The sequence below is a fragment of the Notechis scutatus genome, chromosome 13 (genome assembly GCF_049901735.1).
Source record: "Notechis scutatus isolate UNSWTSFEM ecotype Mainland chromosome 13, rNotScu1.2, whole genome shotgun sequence".
Taxonomy (NCBI): domain Eukaryota; kingdom Metazoa; phylum Chordata; class Lepidosauria; order Squamata; family Elapidae; genus Notechis; species Notechis scutatus.
This window is the reverse complement of record NC_142021.1, coordinates 13706408-13729106: the sequence shown is the minus strand read 5'-3', so window position 1 is coordinate 13729106 and position 22699 is coordinate 13706408. Positions and strand designations below refer to the sequence as shown.

Below are 22699 nucleotides of genomic sequence, written 5' to 3'. Positions count from 1 at the left end.
CGGGACTGGTTCTACTGGTTTCTGTCCTTATTCAGGGCACCAAACAAGTTCCCTTGGCGCATTAGCTGTGGTTAAAAGGCAGCGTGTTAAGTTTTGTATCCAATTTCTATTTGCTTATTTAAATAGTTATTCAGTTGTCTTACAAGGACAGAAAAACAGGCTAAGATGAAACAACCATTAAAATATACAGTTAATAAAATAATCCTATCCTGGGGAAAATAACATCATACAGGTACTCCTTGCATTAGAACAGTTCATTTAGTGACCAAGGGCACTGAAAAAAGTGACTTAGGACTATTTTTTCCACTTAGTGACTGTGCCATCGTCCCCATGGTGATGGGATCAAAATTTGAATGCCCAGCAACTAACTCGCAGTTCTGATGGTTGCAGTGTCCGAAGGTCACGTGATTCCCTTCGGTGACCTTCAGACAAGCGAAGTCAATGGGGGCGGGGACCAGATTCACTTAACAACCAGGTGACTAATTTCATGGCTTCTGTGATTCACTTAACAATGGTGGCAAGAAAAGTCATACAATGGGGCCAAACTCGCTTAACAAATGTCTGATTTAGCCACAGAAATGTTGGGGCTCCATTTTTGGTCATAAGTCAAGGACTACCTGGGGAATTCTGGGAGTCGAAGTCCGCCAGGCTTCAAGTTGCCAAGGTTAGCTGCGGAATCCTGGGAGTTTGGGCAGGGGGTTGAACTAGATGACCTACAAGTCCCTTCCAGCTGCTCGGATTATCTGTTACCTGAGTTGAAGTTGCCAAGGTTGCAGACCCCTGGCCTAAATCACCCTCCCCGAAAGGGCCTCGACCCGGTGCCCCGAGAGGAAAAACCGACTGAACCGCTTCCTCCATCGCCCAAACGGGGAAAAAAAGGCCCCCGTTCAGACGTTTAGCGGGGGTGGGGGGTCTCCCCGTGTCCTGGAAGCCCCGAGCCCTTTTTGCACCAGAGCCTCTCCGACACGCCGCTCGCTTGCACGGGACCCCGTTCCCCTTAACCATGATGGTTTGCCCCATTGGGCAGCCCGCAGGGACCGGAGCACCTGCCGCGGGGCTTCGGGCGGGGCCGGCGACGCCCTCCGCCCGGGAAGGCTGGCTGGGGGTGGGGGGCTCGGCGAGACTCCGCCTGTTGCGTGGCCGGCTCCTCTCCAGGCCCCCATTGGACAAGCCGCGGCTTAGCGGATCTCTAACCACCATCCACTTACCGGCAGGGAGGCAGAAGCCGCCTCCGGAGCGCCCCCCACACCCCGGGCATCTGCTGCGCCCGCGGCCTCCGCCTCCCCGCCCGGATCCTTGCAAAGCGGTGACGCAGCAGCAGCAGCAGCAACGGAGGGCGGGCGTGGAGCTGCCAGCGGCGCCGGACAGGTAAGGCGGCAGAGCCGGGTTGGGGGAGGACCGGGCCTGAAGCTCCTTTACCTGGCGGGGTGGCGGCTGCTGGGGACGCCCCGCTCTCCCCCTCCAGGCCCCCGGAGCTGTCCAGGCTTTGGCGGAGCGGAGCGCAGGTGGGTGCGAGAGGGATGGAGAGGCGCTGCCCCGGCAGCCAGCCAAACCCCCGTTGCCCGTTCGCTTCCCAAGGGCGGGGGGCGGGCAGAAGGGCCACCGCAGGAAACCAGCAGGCCCTTTTTCCTATACGAGCTGGGAGGGGGAGTCCTCGAATTCCGAGGGTCCCACCTGCTGCTCACCTGGGAATCTCCTTCCGAGCATCACTGGAGGCTATCCGGAAGAGATTGGGCTGCCCTTTGTCCGAAATGGTGTAGGGAGGGGTTGGACTAGATGGCCTACAAGGTCCCTTCCAACTCCGTTAATCTTTCCTGATCTAAATTGGGGGAGCTTCATCCCTGGAGGCTTTCCAGAAGAGACCGGACTGCCCTCTGTCAGAAATGCTGTAGGGTTTCCTGCTTGGGCAGGGGGTGGACTAGATGGCCTACAAAGTCCCTTCCAACTCCGTTAATCTAACAGAGAGATTGATCTTAGCCACATCCCTGCACAGCTGAGCCCCAGGAGCTGCCCTGTCTCTGAGTGGCTGATCCCAATAAAGGGGCTCTGCAATAGAGGTAGTCCTCAATTTACAACCGTCTGTGTAGTGACTGTTCAAAGTTATAACAGCCTTGAAAAATGTGCCTTAAGTGTGGCTTGAAGTCCACAAGCGAAGCTGGCTGAGGGATTCTGGGAGTTGAAGTCCACAAGTCTTATAGTGGCCAAGGTTGGAGACCCCTGTGCTAGAGAGCCCCTGCCTGAAGCAACACCCCTTTCAGGAGGCCCAAAATGGATCCTTCCAAAGGTGAGCCTTTCTCTCCTCCTTCTCCTCTCCCCTGATGGCTTCCTGGAACAGAGGTGGTCTCACCCGGGGTCTCCAACCTTGTCAACTTCAAGACTTGTGGACTTCAACTCCAGTTGGCTGAGGAATTCTGGGAGTTGAAGTCCACAAGTCTTGAAGTTGACAAGGTTGGAGACCCCTCGTCTAACTGGTTTCCAGAAAAACAACTTTCAGAACAGGAAAGGGGTCTTGGAGCCGTAGAATTGCCTGCAGGCAACCCAGCCCTGTTTGACTCTAGTGAAGTGGGTTGTGTGGATCCAGACACAGGAATCCCTCTGCTCCCTCCCTGCGTGCATGGATGGCATCTCTTCCTGCCTAAGGAGGAGACAAGTGTCTCTCTGTGGTCTGCATTTTTTGCGGGGGAACGGGGGTGAGCCTCTCACCGGCCAGGATGGTCTATGAGGGGCAATCCAAGGAGAAAGTCACCTGCTCAAGATTCCCGGGAGACTTCCAGAGCAGGGGGCTCAAACTCGATTTCATTGAAGGCTGCATCAGAGGGGTGTGTGTGTGTGTGTGTGTGTGTGTGTGTGTGTGGCCAGGGTGGGCATGGCCAGCTCAACCTCACTCGGGTCGGGCTTTGAAAGCTCCGCCAGTGAAATGGGGCTCCCGAGCTCCATTTTTCCCCTGCCATGTCCTCCTGCAACCCTCTGCCAGTGAAAACGGAGCTCCGGAGGCCCCAGGTTGGAGGCCCCTGCGCTAGCAACAGAAAGCCTGGCGGGAGAATATCCGTGTTCCAGCCTGTTTCCAGCGACAGGTGCTACCTATTGTCTCCTTGGCCCTTTCAGGACAGACGGAGCAGCAGCTATTTAGAGAATCTCAGAGTGTTCACAAACACCCTTTTCTTTGCCTGCTTCGTACCCAGAGGACGACTGGAGGAGAGGAGGGGGAGAAATTTTGCTTTTTTTCTACTTCTTGGCCTAGTGTTTTTTTTTTTTTTTTGTTTTGCCTCTAGCAGTGATTTCATCTCTTCTGGGACCAAATTTCTTTCTACCGTTTGGGCCAGGAGAACACGCTGCCTGTGGGTGGTTCTCCGAGATGGCCACCAGGCGGCTTCGTGCTGGAGACCTGGCCCGCTTTTGCCAAAAGCTCAACCGCGTGAAGACTCTGCAAGATGACCTCATGGAGACCTCCTTCAACCGCTGCTTGAGCACGGTCGATCTGACGCTGCTGGGCATTGGCGGGATGGTGGGCTCCGGCCTCTACGTGCTTACCGGCACCGTGGCCAAAGAGACTGCTGGGCCGGCCATCGTGGTTTCCTTCATCATTGCTGGCATTGCCTCTCTCCTGGCCGCCCTCTGCTATGCCGAGTTTGGTGCCCAGGTGCCCAAGACGGGCTCGGCGTACATGTTCACTTACGTCTCAGTGGGCGAGATCTGGGCCTTCCTCATAGGTTGGAATGTCATTCTGGAGTACATGATTGGTGGGGCCGCTGTTGCCAGGGCCTGGAGTGGCTATCTGGATTCCATTTTCGACCACAGGATCAAGAACTTCACAGAGACCCATGCTGGCACTTGGCACGTCCCTTTCTTGGCCCATTATCCGGACTTCTTGGCCTCTGGCATTGTGCTCATCGCCACGGCCTTCATTTCCTTCGGTGCCCGGTTCTCCTCTTGGCTCAACCACGTCTTCTCGGCCATCAGCATGGGAGTCATTCTCTTCATCCTGGTGATGGGATTCCTCCTGGCCAGGGCCCAGAACTGGAGCGCCAGTGAAGGAGGATTTGCCCCTTACGGCATCTCTGGCATCATGGCCGGCTCAGCCACCTGTTTCTACGCCTTTGTGGGCTTTGATGTTATTGCCACGTGCAGCGAGGAGGCCCGGAACCCGGAAAAGGCCATTCCGAGAGCCATCGCCATCTCACTCAGTCTTGCCACTGGAGCATATATCCTCGTGTCCATGGTGTTGACGCTGATGGTGCCCTGGCATTCACTGGACCCCGATTCAGCCTTGGCCGACGCCTTCTATAAGAGGGGTTATTCCTGGGCAGGGTTCATTGTGGCCACCGGTTCCATTTGTGGTAAGTCCCCTTAGGCCCGGGTCACAGATACCCTCTGGCTGGCAGCCTGGTTGCCATTTCTGCCCCTTCCAGAGGTGGGATTCAGCCGGTTCGGGCCAGTTCTGGAGAACCGTTAGTGGAAATTTTGAGTCATTCGGAGAACCGGCCAATCCCACCTCTGATTGGCCCCACCAACCCCATCTCTTCTCTGCCTCCCATCGAGTCCCAGCTGATCGGCTGGGTCTCCTTTGGTTGCCCTGCACAGGAGAACGGAGCTGGAAAGCAGGCTAGTGGGGTGGGGAGGGAATGGGATTTTGCAGTATCCTTCCCCTGCCATGCCCACCAAGCCATGCCCACAGAAACACTAGTAAAAAAAATTAAATCCCACCAGTGGCCCCTTCCCTTTCAGAGTAGAGTAGAGTAGAGTAGAGTAGAGTAGAGTAGAGTAGAGTAGAGTAGAGTAGAGTATAGAGTATAGAGTATAGAGTAGGGGTTGCCAACCTTTTGGACCTCAGGGACCACCAAACTCATAATTTTAGATCCCAGGAACCACTAACTGGTTCTGTGGGTGTGGCCTAATTTGTGGGTGTGGCTTGGTGGTCATGTGACTGGCTGGGCATGGCTTGTATGTAAATATTATAAATATTTATATAAATATTGAATTTTTTATAAAAAAGAGCAACTTTTACCCAAAATCAGGCAAAACAGGCAGGCAGATTGAGTTGCTCACAGAATCACAGATTCATTCAGAGATCTATCTATCTGCCATTGGCTAGCTCAGTCTGTCACATAAAATTTGCTTGCAAGCAAACTCATAAAATTTGCTAGCAAGCAAACTCACAAAATTAACTCACAACACACCATGTATGTAAATATTGAATTTTTTATTTAAAAAAGAGCAACTTTTATCCAAAATCAGGCAAAGCAGGCAGATTGAGTTGCTCACAGAATCATTCAGTGATCTATCTATCTGCCATCGGCTAGCTCAGTCTCTCAAATTTGCTTACTGTGAGTCTGCACTGAATAATAGCACCTTCAGTCCTAAGGGAGGTTCAGCTGTGCTTAAAAGCAGAGCTGAAGATCTAAAGACTAGCTAGAAAGCAAGAAATCCAACCATTTCCTGCTTCCTAGCTAATCTAAATCTCCCGGCACAGCAGAACAGATGATGGTCGGAAAAAGGAAAAATAGCAATTTGGCAGGCAAGTTTACTGGGTAAGGAGTGAGTGGGCAGGGAGGGTTCCTGTGGGCCATGTGGGCGGTGCAGCCTTGTGTTTCTGCGCAGCCTGGATCAATTGCTTTGAGGGGGTGCTCTGGGGGTGAGATTTCTCTGCGGCCCACCAAAATTTTCTCACGGCCCACCGGTTGGCGAATGCTGGAGTAGAGTAGAATAGAATTAGAGTAGAATTAGAGTAGAGTAGAGAGTAGAATAGAATTAGAGTAGAGTAGAATTAGAGTAGAAGAGGAGAGTAGAAGAGAAGAGAAGAGAAGAGAAGAAGAGAAGAGAAGAGAAGAGAAGAGAAGAGAAGAGAAGAGAAGAGAAGAGAAGAGAATTCTTTGTTGGTCAAGTGTGATTGGACACACAAGGAATTTGTCTTGGTGCAAATGCTCTCAGTATACATAAAAGAAAAGATACATTCATCAAAAGTCAAGAATCATCAGGTGCAACACTTAGTGATAGTCATGGGGTACAATAAGCAATCAAATCATACTAGGAAACAGTCAATGTAAATCATACGGATACAAGCCACAAAATTACACCAATACAGTTTTCTCTAGCCTTCCTCCTAATGTGACCTTACCAAAGTGGGCTCCTCTGGGTGGGTTGGCACAGGATTCAGGGGCTGGTAGGATAGACCAGGACATGGTCCCCTCCAAGCACCAGGACTGAGCATTGCCTGGGCAGTCAGCCCACACAAGAGGTTACACAAAGATGCACTATAACTACGCCTAATCCTAAAATAACTATGCCTAACCCTAAATGGATAGGTTGGGACCTGTGATTAACAGAAAAGCACCAGGTTAGAGGATGCTGCCTGCATGCGAGGCCACTTAAAAACTAGAGAAAACAGGAAAGGAAAGACTAGCAAGGATTTTGTGATGAAAACAGGAAAGGAGGTGTGGCACAAAAGCAATAAAGTCACAAAAGTAGGTAAAGTCCCTTTAATTCCTCCAACTTGGCCCCCAATGTCCAGTTATCATCAGCTAGAGAAAAAGTTCTCCCAAGAACAGTTTTTAAAGAGAAGAAATTCCATTTGAAACCAAAGTACATCTAAATTATAAATAAAAGCCAACACAAACCACGCTGCAGCAATTAACCAGACAGAGCAAGATAAGGAATTGCAGACTTCCAAAAGATAACAAAACACACACAGTTGGGAGGACACTGGAACCCAGATAAGACTTGACAAAGATAATTCACAGTTTGCTTCCAAAAAGGTGCTGTGTGCAAACGCCCTTTTTAAATCCTGTTTTCCCAGCTGCAGCTAATGAAGGGAATCAGGGCCCTTTTCTCCCCCGTAACCCACGTTGCTCCCTTCTCCGTTCCTCCCTGCGTGCCCTAGGATGAAGAGGGGATGGGCCTGGGTCTTCCTCTGAATGCCCAGCCGGACTGTGCCCTTCCCCAGTTTCCTCCACAGCCACCAGAGCCACACTCCCACTCCCTGTCAGCTGCTCGACCTCCCCCTCGGAATCAGATTCCAACAGGGGCATGACAGATTTTATGCTTGCATGAAAAGATCTTTCTGTCCCTCCCTGTCAAGTTAGCATTCAGAATTGCCCTGGTTGGAGATTGGGGTGTTCGGTTTTGAAAAAAAGGAAGTAGAATGGGTGTCAACTGTCCCACTCAGCCATCTGGCAAAGAAAGACTCCTGGCCATTTGTTGTTGTGTACTTTACTGAAGCTTAAGTGGTTATGCTGAATCTGAGATTTCCCTGTGCAAACAATACAAAGTGTTTCTCTTCCCGCCTCTGCCATCTTCCCGCCTCTGCTCAGTTATCTGCAAATGTCCAATCAGGTGCTTGTATATTGTTCAGGAAACAGGTTCTTGGTTCCCAGCTCTGCATATCAATAGCAATTGCCCTTAGACTTATATACCACTTTACGGGGCTTTATAGTCCTCTCTAACCAATTTACAGAGTCAGCCTCTTGCCCCAAACAATTCTGGATCCTCATTTTATCCACCATGGAAGGATGGAAGGCTGAGTCAAATTTGAGGAAGGAAGGAAGGAAGGAAGGAAGGAAGGAAGGAAGGAAGGAAGAAGGAAGGAAAAGGAAAGGAAAGGAAAGGAAAGAAGGAAAGGGAAAGGAAAGGAAAGGAAAGGAAAGGAAAGGAAAGGAAGGAAGGAAGGAAGGAAGGAAAGAAAGAAAGAAAGAAAGAAAGAAAGAAAGAAAGAAAGAAAGAAAGAAAGAAAGAAAGAAAGAAAGAAAAGAAAGAAAGAAAGAAAGAAAGAAAGAAAGAAAGAAAAAGAAAGAAAGAAAGAAAGAAAGAAAGAAAGAAAGGAAAGAAAGAAAGAAAGAAAGAAAGAAAGAAGGAAGAAATAGCAATAGCTGTAGACCAAGGGTCTTCCAACTTGGCAAGTTTAAGACTTGTGGACTTCAACTCCCAGAACTCCTAAGCTAACATGACTGGAGGAGGAATTCTGGGAGTTGAAGTCCACAAGTCTTAAAGCTGTCAAGTTTGAGGACCCCTGCCTTAGACTTATATACCGCTTCACAGTGCTTTTACAGCCCTCTCTAAGCAGTTTACAGAGTCAGCCTCTGGCCCCCCAACAATCTGGGTCCTCATTTTACCCACCTGGGAAGGAGGGAAGGCTGAGTCAGCCTTGAACCTGGTGAGATTTGAACTGCCAAATTGCAGGCAGTCGGCAGTCAGCAGAAGGAGCCTGCAGTACTGCACTCTAACCACTGCGCCACCCCAGCTCATGGTTGACCTTGGCTGGCTGCCTGGCTGGAGTTTCTCACAAGGCTCAGCTGGGCTTCCATCCTCCCCTTTCTTCTCCCTTACAGTCCAATCTCCCCCCATCCCTGGGGCCCAGGAAGGCAAAAAATGGGACACCCCCCCCCCACACACACACGTCCCTTTTTGCCTCCTGGGCCTCAGGGACAGCGAGGGGGATCCCGGCACAGCGGATCATAGGAACAGCTGATTGTCGGGACGAAAAAAAAGAAAGAAAGAAATGCCTTAAGGAGTGGCTGGGCAGAGGGGGGAGGGGCGGGGGGAGAGGGGCGGGGCCAGCCAGGGGCACGATGTGCCAGTTCTCTGAACTGCACCGAATCATAACAGCCGGTTCTATAGAACTGGTCCGAACCGGTAGAATCCCACCCCTGGGTCCACCCTTGGTGTTTATGTGGGGGTGTCTTCTTTTATGTTAGCTTTCCTAGCTTCCTCTTCTCCTGCCCACCTCCCAGTATCCAATGGTGTAGATTGGCTGCCCAGCCCCAAACAAGACAGCTGCAGCAAGACTCACTGACTCAGAGGCTGGTCTTCTGCAGAAAAGGGGCTGACCTGAAGGCACAATTTGCCACGGCCAACTCACTGCAGGACAAGAGTGACACTAATACCAAAGAAATGGTGGAATAGAGTCATTAAAGAAAGGACGCAAAAGGAGGGACAGAATGAAAAGGAAATGGCAAAAATTAAAATCATCATCATCTCCTTTTTACAATCCCATAATACCTTGTGAGGTGGAGTCTGGCCAACTGAATGGAGGTAGAAGAGTGTTTCCTGACCGGATGCTCTTCCTGTTACCAATGCAGAGTTTTGTTCAGCAGATCTATTCTCATTGTGCCCAGAGAGAGAAATATCTGCCTCTACTTAGGATCGAACCCACAGAACTCCTGATATTGAGCCAAGAGCTCCACCTCTAGGGCCACCACACCACTCCAATGGCAAAAATTAAAATAATTTATATTTATTTTAAATAATTAAATGGAATTGTTAAATTGTCCTGCAACGAGTTGTCTCACAGTGAGTTGGCCATGGCGAGTTGTCCCATTCTCTGCGGGCACCACCACCTCCTGCAGCACCCACCCCCCATCCTCTTGGAGGCCCCTTGTGACCACAGGCATGTCTCTCCTCCTCAGCCATGAACACCGTACTCCTCAGCAACCTCTTCTCCCTGCCTCGGATTGTCTACGCCATGGCCGAGGACGGTCTCTTTTTCCAGGTGTTTGCCCATGTTCACCCCCGCACAAAGGTGCCCGTGGTGGCAATCGTGGTGTTCGGCTTCCTCATGTCTGTCCTCTCGCTCATCTTCGACCTGGAGGCCCTGGTCCAGTTCCTCTCCATTGGCACGCTCCTGGCCTACACCTTTGTTGCAGCCAGCGTGATCATCCTGCGCTTCCAGCAAGCCAAGACGGGAGCTCAGGATGCCGCCGGGAGGAGCGAGGCCGCCCCAGCACCGGCTGAGCCCGGGGATGCCAGCGAACCCAAGGAATACGAGTCCTTCTCAGATAAGCTGCAGCTGGTGGGAAAAGAGAAAGCGGGGAGCTTGCGCGAACCAGGGCAGCTGAAGGCCGCCTTCGAACCCTACTTGGAGTTCCTCAGTGATTTCTACCCTGGCGAGGTGGTCGCCGTGGCCGTGGTCGTCCTCATGGTGTCATCCCTCTGCCTGGCCTCCATCCTGGTCTTTGGAAAGACACAGCTCCACCTGCCCACCTGGAGCTACGCCTTGCTCATCCTGCTCTCCAGCCTGGCTTTCACGGGCAGCCTCGTCCTCATTGCCGTCCATGAGCAGAAGCAGACCACCCAAACGTTCCAGGTGAGGGAGGCGGGCCCGGCAGTTGCCATGCCCTGATGCAGGGGGGGATGGGTGTGGACTGGGAGGGTGGGGGGCAAATGCATCACCTTCCTCAAGCCCAGCTGGGCCAGAGCAGGCTGCCCTTAAAGGGTTGACCAAGTTGAAACTCTGCAAGGAAATTGGATCTCAAGTTGGGCTGCGGCCTTCAATGCAGCCAGCAGAGATTGGGAGACTTTCCTCGCTAACGATGCCCCAGGGCAGCCCGCCCCACAAAAACCTGGCAACTTTAAGACTTGTGGACTTCCATTCGCAGAATTCCCCAGCCAGCATATTGGCATCCTTCAGTCTCCAGAGACTGTGGTATCGTGCTATGAAACCAGTAACTGCCACTTCCTGTGTTGTTTCCATGCTGTATGCAATGCTGGAGTTTCCGCTCCAGAGCACGAGGCCTGCGTAATTTAATATGGAGGACAAACTGTTACCTAAGCAGCAGATTCCCCCCCCCCCCACTCCACATCACTGAAATAGTCTGATGGAACGGCAGAGCATCGCAGGAGTTACCAGAACGTGATTGTACACAGTCACAAACTGCTTCCGGAACTCCAGCTCCGGATTTTGCCTCGAGGTTAAACTCCTGACGCCTTTTCCAAGAAAAGATATAAGGCAGTGGAGTTTGAAATCAAGGTTTTCCTTCTCCTAGAAGATGCTTCTACCATTTATCTGCCGTTGGGGCATAGACCCCTCTTCTGCCTTCAAAACTGTTAACCATCTTCTCCTATAACCCTGGAAAGGGGCGCTTACGAGGGGCTGCCAGCTGGGCCAGCTGGATCAAGGTCTTTTTAAGGAGGCATTACTCCTCTGGCAGTAATAAGAAGAAGAAAAAGGCAGAGCTGGCTGGAGAATTCTGGGAGTTGAAGTCCACAAGTCTTAAAGTTGCCAGGTTTGGAGACCTCTCCCCCAGGGCTTACGGGTTGGTTCTAACACTGCATTGAGCCATGATTGATTAAGTATTATTAACTCATTTGGTGACCACATAGATGGGTTTTCTCCATGAAAATGACTAACAGGGTTTAATTTAGGAGAGCACGTTGTGCAAACACTGTATCCCCAGTGCTGCTTCAGTTTCCCCCAAAGTAGGTCCTTCAGCGCATCCTTTGGAGCTACTCATGGCTGCTTTCTGCAAATAAGTTTATCTCTTTCGGGAGACAAAATCTCATGGTTTGCCAGAACCGCGATGGGCCAAATCCTGTGTCAAGAGCCCTTCGGGCATCAAAGCCCTTTTGCACATCTGTCGAGAGCTGAGCAGCAGCTCCAAGGATGCTCATGTCTCCCAGGCAGCCCTAAGTAGCCTTCTGGTCCTCTGCCAGCAACGTGCTGTGGCTTCCAAAAGAGCCAATGCAGTCCTGGACTGATCAATAGAGAGCGAGCCTCAGAATGATGTGACATTGACATTTTATGCTGCACTGCTAAGACTACGCTTGGGATACTGCATCCAATTCTGATCAGCACAACACAAAACAGATACTGGGGCCCTACAAAGTGTAGAGAAGTTGTTGTGGCCCATCGGCCGCCGGCCCCTCCAGCACCCAAATCAGAGGAGGAGGAGGAGGCGTGGGAGTCAGGGTCAGCATCAAGGCAACCCAAGAGCTCCGAGGGGGAAGAGAGAATGGAACTGGCAGAGAGAGCGGGGGGGGGGGGCGTCCGTCAGCCCTCAGGTGGAGAGTCAACAGCCCCCAGGTCTGGAGGTGGCTGATGAGGAAGAGGAGGAACAGCCGGGTCCAGTGCCTGACGCTCGGCTACAGAGAAGGCAGAGGAGAGGAGAGCAGTGGAAATCTATGGGCTGGTCCTTGGGACAGAAGAGCCACCGCTGCTCGCTCTGGGGATAAAAGGCAGGGGGCGGAGATGAATAGATGTGGCAGACAACTATTCATCTCCCTGCCGGGCGGACTTATTAGCCTGCATTGAGAGAGAGAGAGAGAGAGAGAGAGACTTTTTGCCGGGGCTGCTGGCGCTCCTAAGAAAGAAATCTTTGACTTAACTTCAGAGGGTTTGTCGTGTCTGGGGAGCCAGGTCAGAACAGAAGAGCAACAAATAAGGGATCTGAAAGATAAACCATATGATGCATGGCTGAGGGTACTAAGTATCACGAATGAAGGAGAATATATGTCCCAGGATAATGTTGCAGGATCCAATCTATGTCAGTTGCCAGGACCAGCAGTTTTGTTATCCAAGCTTTTTGACTCATGCCGGAGTCCATTTTGGGGGAATCCTGTGCACACAGAGAAGTTTCCTGTGGGTGGGGCTCCAGCACAAGTCCAAAAGCTCAGAAGACAAAACTTCTGGTCCTGGAGACCGACCCCGATTGGATCCAGTACTAGGTATGTCTAGCCCAAGGCTCTTCAACCTTGGCAAGGTTAAGACTTGTGGTCTCCAACTCCCAGAATTTCTGAGCTAACATGACTGGAGGAGGAGGAATTCTGGGAGTTGAAGTCCACAAGTCTTAAAGCTGCCAAGTTTGAAGACCCCTGGTCTAGCCTAACAAAGAGAAGAACGAGGTATGATACAATAGCTGTCACAGAGAAGAGGGGGAGTCAACTTATTTTCCAAAACACCTGAGAACAGGATAAGAAGCTCACTAAAGAAAGTACCAACCTAGAATTAAGGAGAAATTTCCTGACAGTGAGAACAATGAATCAATGGGACGTCTTATCTCCAGAAGTTCTGGGTGCTCCACAACTGGAGGTTTCTAAGAAAAGATTGGACAACCATTTGTCTGGGAAGGAATAAGAACTCCTGCCTTGGGTGGGTGGGGGTGTTGACTAGAAGACCTCCAGGTCCCTTCTGTTGTGGTCTGCCCGTTGCCAGCAGAGCTGGCGAAAGACTCGGACAATAAGGAGGTTGGGGAGGAACATGGGCCAGTCCTGGAGTTCTGGGGGAAGGCTCTGATGGATGCTCTGCATCGGAAGCAGAGATAGAGCCAGGGCCATCGGACATTTCCCAGCTGCCTTTGGAGTCAGAGATAAATGGGGAAGAAGAATAGCTGGGGCCTGTTCCAGATGCCTGTATGTGCAGAGCTGTCAGGAGAGGAGAATAACTGAGGAACTCTGGAAGAAAGGCACATGTGGATGCTGAATTGCCCCTCCCTGGCAAATAAATAGAAGCAAAAGGGGAGTGTGATGACCCAGGGCATGGCACAAAAGTAACAGTCACAAAAGTAGGTAAAGTCCCTTTAATTCCTCCAACTTGTCCCCCAATGTCCAGTTATCATCGGCTGCAAGAACAGTCTTTAAAGGGAAGAAATTCAGTCCGAACCCAAAGTATATATAGATTATAAATAAAAACCAACACAAACCACAGCTGCAGCAATTAACGAGACAGGGCAGGATAAGGAATTGCAGGCTTCAAAAGATAATGAAACACACACAGTTGGGAGGACACCAAAACCCAGACAAGACTTGAGAAACATCCTTTTAAAATCCTGTTCTCCCAGCTGCAACTAATGAAGGGAATCAGGGCCTTTTTCTCCCCCGTAACCCACATTGCTCCCTTCTCCATTCCTCCCTGCGTGCCCTAGGATGAAGAGGGGGTGGGCCTGGGTTTTTGTCTGAATGCCCAGCAGGACTGTGCCCTTCCCCAGTTTCCTCCACAGCCACCACTCCCACTCCCTGTCAGCTGCTCGTCCTCCCCCTTGGAATCAGATTCCAACAGGGGCATGACACGGAGTGGTGGTTGCAGGAGACAATAGTTCGTATTTCTTTCAGATTTGCTTTTCATAGTTCGTGCCTCCGAGATTCCTTGCCAGGAATTAATTTACAGCTTTGCGACTGGAAGCTCTGGGTCTGGCAATTATCTAAGGACTGATAAGGTCTGTTCTTGCAATTCACCCTTGGGAGGATTATTGCTGGGATTTTTCTGTGTGTGAATGCCATGAATTCACAACAACTAAATAAAGAGTGGGGGGTTTTGGGGGACAAGAGTCGGTTTCTCGGTTCTGCTAAGGCTGGGTCAGAAGCACTTTGGGGCCTAGGATTCTATGGTCCCTGCCCTTTTTCCTTTCTAGCTTCCTCTGGTGCCGCTGACCCCCGCCCTGAGTATTTTCATCAACCTCTTCCTCATGCTGAAGCTCAGCTACATGACCTGGTTGCGTTTCTCTATCTGGCTGGTGGCAGGTAAGTTTTAAGAGGGCTGCAAAATGGCACACCTGGAACGGGGGCTGGAAGAAACAGAGGAATGGGGAGCAAACCTGGGCTACAGACTGGAACGGGGGTTGCATCTAAGTCCACAAGCAAAGCTGGCTGAGGGATTCTGGGAGTTGAAGTCCACAAGCAAAGCTGGCTGAGGGATTCTGGGAGTTGAAGTCCACAAGTCTTAAAGTGGCCAAATCTGGGGACCCCTGATGGCCGGGCCAGTCAAAGACATTGGCAAGGAGGTCAGAACGATTAAGGGGACAGTCATAATACAGACTGTATAATACAGGTCATCCTCGACTTAATCACCACAATTGGCCCCAAAATTTATCTTGTTAAGTTTGTTGAGTTTTGCCTCATTTTACAACCTTCCTTGCCACGATGGTTAAGTGAATCGTGGAAGCTGTTAATAACACGGTTGTTGAATGAATCTGGCTCTCCCATTGACTTTGCTTATCAGATGGTTGCAAAAGGGGACCCTGCAACTGTATAAGCCTGAGTTAGTGGCCAAGTGTGATGACCCAGGGCGGGATACAAAATAAACACAGTCACAAAAATAGGTGAATCCCCTTTTATTCCTTCACTTTGCTTCAAAGCTCCAAATATCCTTGATTGGAGATAAAAAAACTCCCCCACAAGCAGTTATGAAAAGGAGGAAATGCCATTTGAATTAAAAATGCCTATAAATTATAAAGAGTAAAAAGACAAACCACACTGAAGCAATTAAGGGAACCAGACAAGATAAGGGCTTGAAGACTTTTAAGAGCCTCTGTGGTGCAGTGGTTAGAGTGCAGTACTGCAAGCTACTTCTGCAGCCAGTTGCCTACAGTTTGGCAGTTCAAATCCCATCAGGCTCAAGGTCGACTCAGCCTTCCATCCTTCTGAGGTGGGTAAAATGAGGACCCAGATTGTTGGGGGCAAGAGTCTGACTCTGGAAACCGCTTAGAGAGGCCTGGAAAGCACTGTGAGAAGCACTGTATAAATCTAAGGGCTATTGCTATTGCTCTTCCTTTTCCCCTTCCTTCCTTCCTTCCTTCCTTCCTTCCTTCCTTCCTTCCTTCCTTCCTTCCTTCTTTCTGGCGCAGTGGTTAGAAGGCAATAATGCAGACTAATTCTGCCCACTGCCAGGAGTTTGATTCTCCCCAGGCTCAAGGTTGACTCAGCCTTCCATCCTTCCAAGGTTGGTAAAATGAGGACCCAGATTGTTGGGGGAAAGAGGTTGGCTCTGTAAACTGCTTAGAGAGGGCTGGAAAACATTATGAAGTGGCATATAAGTCTAAGAGCTATTGCTAGTTTAGGCAGCAATTAGCTGCAGGGAAGGTTGTAGTAGTGCAACTATTGAGGGATCTTCAGACTCAGGCCCCTTTCAATAGCCCCCTTCCTCTGGATCATTTGGGGCAGCAGCATCCTGGCTGCCCCAGGAGGGCCTCTTGTTGTATAGCCAACCTCTGAAAGCTTGGAGCATTTTCAGCACTGCTAGTCCTCCACTTACGACCATAAGGGAGCCCAGAATTTTATGATGCTAAGTGAGAAATTTGTTAGGCACGTTCTGCCCCATTTTACGACTCGTTAAGCAAATTGCTGAAGTTGTTAAATTAGTAACACGGCTGTTAGGTGAATCTGCTTTTCCCAATGACTTTGCTTGTCCAAAGTCTGCAAAATATGATCATGTGGACACGCCAACCATAAAGATGAACAAGGCTGCCAAGCCTCCGAATGTAAATCACAATGCTACGACCGTCATAAGTGTGAAAAAATGGTCATTTTTCAGTGCCATTGTAAATTCAAACGGTCACTTAAAAGAACTGTTGTAAGGCAAGGACTACCTGCAGTCAAGGTCCACCACAGGAGATCACTCTGGGCCACCTGGTTTGCTAAGAAAGAACCCCAGCAAAATTATGGGCCAGGCAGAAAAGATGCTCCTGCCAAGGGGAGATTGGAGGGGGCTCTGGCAGCTTCCGTAGAGCCCCTTAAAGCTGGTCTCTGTCAGGCCGCCCAGACCTGAGGGAGGCAGCCAGAGGGGGGATTCAGCCGGTGCTGACCAGTCCTGGAGACCCAGTAGCGGAAATTTTGAGTAATTCAGAGAACCGGCCAATCCCACCTCTGACTGGCCCCGCCAACCCCATCTCTTCTCTGCCTCCCATTGAGTCCCAGCTGTTTGGCTGGGTCTCCTTTGGTTGCCTTGCACAGGAGAACGGAGCTGGAAAGCAGGTTAGTGGGGTGGGGAGGGAAGGGGGATTTTGCAGTATATCCTTCCCCTGCCACGCCCACCAAGCCACGCCCACAGGACCGGTAGTAAAAACAATGTTACATCCCGGATGAGCCCCTCAGAGCAGGATCCCGGATGCAGCCCCTCGGAGCTCCTTTCTGGGTTCGTCATGGGGGCTGATCCAGCTCTTCCTTGTTGTCCTTCCAGGCCTGCTGGTCTACTTCAGCTACGGCATCTGGCACAGCAAAGAGAACCTGCGGGACTCTCCGACACAGGACATCCGAGCCCACTACGTGGTCTTCCCTAGCAGCAGCCTGGAGGAGACGGTGCAGACCGTGCAGCCCAGGACGGTGCCGGCCCAGGGCCTGACGGATGCCCAGGAGAGTGGCGAAGAAGCCCAGAGATGACCTGGGAACGTCTAGCAGAGGTCACGCTTCCCTCGCCCACCCTGCCCTACCCCACCCGTTGCTCTCCAGTCTGGGCAGAGAAGAGCGCAGGCAGGAAAGTCTGGGGAGAAACCAAGCTTTTACTGCCAAGGGGGGCTGCCCCCCCCCCCCCAATTGCTCCTCTCTTACCTGGCCCCCACCTCTCTGACCTGAAGACTGGACTCATCCGGTTGCCGGGCGGCCTTGAGAAACGGCTCCTTTCGCTTGTGCCCCCCGCGTTGCAGCCCAGCTAAACCCTCCTCCAGCAAAGGGGTCCTGTGTGGCCCCTTTGTGCCGTCCACTTGCTCCCCCCCTTCCTCTCTGACCTGCCCTCCAAGAGGCGGTGCCTGGCCTGCCATTTCGGGGTCTTGATAAATCAGTGGAGGAGGGCAGGGTGCATCATGTATGCCAGGACGCTGCCCTCTTTGATGGGTTCCTGCCAGTGGTGGGATTCCAATGGTTTTACCACCGGTTTGGTGGGCGTGCTTTGCCCAGCTTTGCCCACACCAGCTGAAACCTGCAGCCCCGGGATTTTTTCCCCTCCACTCAGCTGATCCGTCGGCTTTTTTTTTTTTTTACTACCAGTTCAGCTGAACCGGTCCGAACCGGTAGCATACCACCACTGGCTCCTGCAGGGTGGGGCAGGGGCAGGGTTGTCAGAACGTTGGACTAACTCTTCAGATGAGCAGATTTTCCAGTTCCGGTCTCAAACAGGGTCCTTGACCACTAGCAAAGGTGACCCCCCAGCACACCTGAGAGCCTGAGCATCTCTCTCTTGCACAGACACACCCATCCAGGTGACAGGGTGCTTAGAGCTGGAACGGGCAGGTGTTAAAAGCGTGGGTCAGTGGATTTCTTCCTGCACAAGCGTGGCTTTGGGATGCTGGCCAGATGCAAGGGGGGCAGCCGTGGGGGGGTAGCACCACCGATGGAGTGGAAGGGAGCAGGGAGCTGGTAGAGGCCACCAATCGCAGTGAGGCATTGGCCACAGCAGGAGCAAACCAAGGCTGGTCAAAGGAAGTCAACATGGCAGCCTCGACAAGGCACTAGGAGCTCCTTCAACTCTATGGTGGTGGCCACCTTGATTTCTTTTTTTTTAATTCTTCTCTTCTCTCCCTGGACAGCCCTAGAGCAGGGGTCTCCAACCTTGGGAACTTTCAAGACCTGTGGACTTAACTTCTATGATTCCTCAGGCAGCTTTGCTGGCTGAGGAATTCAATCGATCAATCAATCGGAATAGAGCTGGAAGGTACCTCAGAGGTCTTCTAGTCCAACCCGCTGCTCAGGCAGGAGAACTTAGACCATATCAGTGGGACAAATCAATTACATTTGCAGCTTTCAAAGCTGGAGGGGAGCCTTGGACCCCTTTCCATTTTTCTTGGATACGGCGGCCATTACTGGAAGTTGAAATCCAAAAGCAAAGCTGGCTGAGGAATTCTGGGAGTTGAAGTCCACAAGTCTTAAAGTGGCCAAGATTGGAGACCCCTGGCCTAGAGCAAAGCAGCCTCACTGTGGAGAGAAACGGTGGAGGGAGAAGTATGGACAAGAAAGCCAAAGGTTGGACTTCCCCAGAAACAGAAAGCAAAGGTTGCAATGGGTGTGTCTCCCCTTGTTTCCTCAGGGTGGAGAAGCTAGGAAAGGAGAACAGCTGAGTTCACACAACACCCTTTACCCAAGGATCTTGCTTTGCCAAATACCCCGAATGACCCAATGGTAGGTTAGCGCCACATACTAAACCACACACAACCAACACACAGACCCAGAGACGGCCATGCTAAATTTCTCCCAGCTGCCACCTGTGGGGTAGATACAGCTTGTAATTGCCCTGACTGGGCGTGCTGTGTGAACACATGGCCTCTCAGGGTTGTGTTGTGAGAACACCAAGGTCCTTCCTGGTTCTTGGGACTAGCCTGGGCTGCAGTGTTTGCCTCCCTCCTGCAGGGTTGCAAGGGGGCTGCCCTCCAGCACAGACCCTCACACAAGAGGGGGGGCAACAGCATGTGCCCCCTGGAGGGTGCGCAGAGCACATAGGAGGGGTGGGCTCTCCTGTGAGAAGGGGCTGCCTCTAGGTCCAGGAAGGACAGGCTGCAGTAGGATGGAAGCAACCTTTGGGGAAAGAGGAAATGCCTGCTAGGATGGAGAAGAGAGAGAGAAGTCAAATGTTCATTTGGGGACAATAACGTAGAGGAAGATCCTGCTTCCCTTTTTGCAGCTTTCCTCGCTGGGAGGGGCTATGCGGGGTTTGTCCTGCCTGGCGGCCCCATCCCTTTTCCCGCTGTGCACTTCCTCCGCTTCCTGCTTAACTGTGTGCCGGGGGTGTGTGTGTGTGTGTATGTTTATATGTTTATGTGTGGCTGCCCTGGCCACTTCCTCCTTCTTTTCCTTTTTGTGTGGTGACTTTTTGTGCGGTGGCAGTTGGCCAAGAAGCCAACCAGCCAATGATAAAGACTCGTTTCTGCAGGGCGGTGACTGATTCAAGTGAGGTTGTGCTGCAGATTATTTCAGCCATGCGTGTAGTGTGCAGGCAGCCTTTCCCCCTTCGAAATCCTAAATCCACACCCGTTCTTGTGAGTGACAAAAAGGGGGAGGGGTGTTAAAGACAGGAGGAGTCCAGCTTCCTTACAGCAAAGGCATGGCTTTCGGGAGCGCACCCTTTGCCCATCACTCCAAAGACAGAGGCAGGACCTTGCGCCCACCCACCCTGCTCCCCTCAAGCCCCCTTGCTCAGAGGGGCCTCAAGGCTGAGCTTGGCCACGAGGTGATTCTCCGTTCCTTCCCACTTGCGTTATCCCACAAGAGTCATCGCAAGAAGTTTAATAAGGTTACAGTGTTAGTAGAAAACTTTTTAAAGAATTCCGCTCGTGCATAAAATTAAAAGGCATGAATGGAATAGGGTTAAAAAAATAAAAAAGACCGCATCTTTCTACAAAATAGTGGCTTCTAATAAAATCTTTCCATAAGCTTTTCTTGCATAGCTACCACACCCACCCGGTGGCATTCAAAGAACTGTAGCACACTGAGCATCAAAGACATTTCTCCCATGTGTTCCTCCCGCCTTCAAACCCCAGGAATTAAAAAAAAAAAAAAAACTGTAGGAGTCTAGCTGGTTAAATGACCTGATCAGTTAATTAATGGCAATGTAGTGCACAGCTCTGGTTACTTCATTCTCAAGAGGAAAAAAAAAAAACCCAAAGAACTTACTAAATCTTTTAAACTGGTGTGTGAACTTCCATCCTTGCAATGCCAGATTGAGGTCACTTTCTGATTCCAATTGTCCTAGTTAGGAACTAACACGATGCACTTAAGGCTAGTTTCAAACCAAGGCCTAGTAGCTATATTAACTTCTGCATCAAAATAAAGATACTTGTAGGTATCTTGAAAGTCTGTGATCTACAAAAGCTTATGGAGTAATAGAGCTTTAAAGAATTACTAGATTTCTGCTTTCTGAGGCATATGTCTCTTTTCATGGCACAGGAAGTACAGTAATCTTTCCTCTTTTCTGCTGAAATGTATGAAGACTCCTATGCTAATTCACCCAGTGAGTTTTATCTATTTACTAGACCACCCATGCCCTGTTGGGTCATTGTTTTAGAAATTTTTTCTTGCCAGATTCCTCAGTATCTTTAAGAATGGCAGAGCTTCTAAAGTACTTGAAAAGTTCTTTAAAAATTCAGGGTAATATTCCGAGACGTATCGGCCTTGGAAGTAGCCCGTGTTGAATTTTATAGCACAGACAAACATTGACCACAGGAAATGTTTTCTGACTTTTTTATTACTTCTTAAAATGTTGATTTTTCTGTCACAAAATATTGTACAAAATTTGCCAAATTTCAATTCTACAAGAGCTATTATGCCCCATATTTTGGACATACATATTCAGTAAGTTAGCCCATCTGAGTCATACTGGTTGAAAAAGTTATGGCCTACGATAGTACCTTTTCACCCAGCTAAAGGTTACAGGCACGAGAGTTTTAGGGGGTGTATAGATTTAGATTTATTTATTTAATTTATATGGACGCCCATCTCGCACAAAGTGACTCTGGGCAGAATACTTCAAACTTAAATACAAGATTTCTCTGGCAAAATTGAAGTTTACAAAAATAAAAAAATAAAAAAGAGAGCTGGAGTGAGATACATTATTTACTACAAATGGCCCCATAGCAAGCAAACAGCATGTAAGTAATCCACTGCTTGACCCACACTTTTTTTTTTTTGGGGGTGTTACCCTTCTTCTCTCCCCAACCCTTTGCTGCCTTCCTTCCTTCACTTTTCTCTTGGCCCCACCCTTCAACATGGCTTGGAGCTGACCGCATGCACCCAGAAAGCTGTGGCCCTGGACTGTGGCCAATCCGCCCCTGAATTTCACTACAGCCTGTGTGAAGATACCTTAAGGGGAGGGGTGGTTCTGGGTGGCCTCCCCCAAGCAGAAGCTCTCCAGCAGGGGAGAGGGTCACCTTCACGCCTCTGGCCAACACGACTGGGCTGCCTGCGGGGTGGGGGGTGGTGGTGGTGGTGTAGGGGAAGGACAACTTCCTCTGGGACAACCTCCAGCCAGGAAGTCTGCTGTACAATCCTGGCAACTGGAAATGTTTTCAGGGGAAGCTGTGCAGGTTGTGCAAGAGGAAAGGTTTATAATTGAGGATGGCACACAAAATAATTTGGCTAAAAGTACCGGGACAGATTTTTGGATAGAAGAGCAGTTCCCAAACTCTGCAGAATGAGAGGGAATAAATGCATCCAAAGGTCCTTCCCAGATTTTTATCAGCTTCCTGTTAGCCTCCATGGAAGTCCGCTCGGACAATCACGGGAGGGTTTGCCTCAAAGGGGAAATTGCTACCCCTGGTGCCGATGGATCCCCTCGTGTTGCAGGGTGCCAAAATCCTTGGAAGGAAACCCCTGCAGCAACCGTTCAGCACATGAAAAAGTGGCATTACACAGAACATGCTGGTTCTTGCACAAAGAGAAGCCCGGTGTGGGGGAGGGGAATCACAAGGATCACCAGACAAGTTTCACCGCAGTTCTCCCATCTGGGACGTCCACAAGAAAAGGCTGATCTTCCAGAGCTACCAGGAACCTCTTTAGGAAACCTGCAAGTGTGAGAACACGCACAAGTCCAGACAAGGAACAATGGATGGAAACTGAACAAGGAGAGAGATTCAACCTGGAACTAAGGAGACCTTTTCTGACAGGGAGAACAATCAACCGATGGAACAGAAGCCGCCTTCGGAAGTTGTGGGAGCTTCATCCCTGGAGGCTTTCAAGAAGAGACTTGTCAGAAATGGTGTAGGGTCTCCTGCTTGGATGGGGGGGGTTGGACTAAATGACCTACAAGTTCCCTTCCAACTCTGTTAATCTGTAAGTCCACCAAGGAGTCAATGCCACTGTTTTCTGGCACCATCGGATTTCTCCATTTCCTGGTGCAAAATTATGGCCTTTGGAAAGCAACTAGAGCTGCATCCAAGCCTCAGGTGCTAAGAAAGGGGCTTGCTTTGGGAAGACAAGTGTGTTGCCGAGCACCAGAATCAGGCTTACTATCTAAACCAGGGTCTCCAACCGTGGCCACTTTAAGACTTGTGGACTTGGCTGGCTGAGAAACTCTAGGAATTGAAGTCCATAAGTCTTAAAGCTGCCACGGTTGGAGACCCTGGTCTGGACACCACAGCAATGGGCATGCGGAGCTGGAATCCCCCAACTGGCCAGGGGTGTCAAACTTGATTCCTTTGAGGGCCCCATCAGGGTCATGTTTGACCTGGGTGTGTGTGTGTGTGTGTGAGCAGGATGGGTGTGGCCAGCTTGGCATCTCTCATGTCGGGGGTGCATGGGG

The 22699-nt window shown here is 50.6% G+C and overlaps 2 protein-coding genes across 8 annotated transcripts in view; one reads left to right on the top strand and one right to left on the bottom strand.

Moving 5' to 3' along the window:
- Positions 1–1055: 1055 nt before the first annotated feature.
- On the top strand, positions 1056–19704 carry SLC7A4 (solute carrier family 7 member 4). Of its 5 annotated transcripts, none has more exons than XM_026684015.2 (5): positions 1056–1368; positions 3273–4337; positions 9399–10075; positions 14115–14223; positions 16658–19704. In XM_026684015.2, the coding sequence occupies exons 2-5, from the start codon at positions 3356–3358 to the stop codon at positions 16855–16857; spliced, it is 1968 nt and encodes a 655-aa protein (XP_026539800.2). In that variant the 5' UTR covers positions 1056–1368; positions 3273–3355; the 3' UTR covers positions 16858–19704. The 5 variants fall into 5 exon arrangements, with proteins under 5 accessions (XP_026539800.2, XP_087799223.1, XP_087799225.1 ...); XM_087943097.1 differs by having other exon boundaries at positions 1085–1368; positions 3276–4337; XM_087943099.1 differs by having other exon boundaries at positions 1287–1368; positions 3106–4337.
- A 78-nt stretch (positions 19705–19782) lies between these two features.
- LOC113422864 (uncharacterized) overlaps positions 19783–22699 on the bottom strand; it is a 28461-nt gene continuing 25544 nt past the window's right edge. For all 3 annotated transcript variants that reach the window (XM_087943100.1, XM_087943102.1, XM_087943101.1), the window contains one exon: positions 19783–21962. In XM_087943100.1, the coding sequence (XP_087799226.1) occupies positions 21954–21962 (9 nt within the window). In that variant the 3' untranslated portion in view covers positions 19783–21953. The remainder of the gene's footprint in view (positions 21963–22699) is intronic.

Bases quoted from the DNA above. Each gene is read 5' to 3' on its own strand.
- SLC7A4 (XM_026684015.2), top strand. From the start codon at position 3,356: ATGGCCACCAGGCGGCTTCGTGCTGGAGACCTGGCCCGCTTTTGCCAA. The intron at 10,076-14,114 runs GTGAGGGAGGCG...TTTCCTTTCTAG, and splicing joins AGACCACCCAAACGTTCCAG to CTTCCTCTGGTGCCGCTGAC. The intron at 14,224-16,657 runs GTAAGTTTTAAG...TTGTCCTTCCAG, and splicing joins CTCTATCTGGCTGGTGGCAG to GCCTGCTGGTCTACTTCAGC.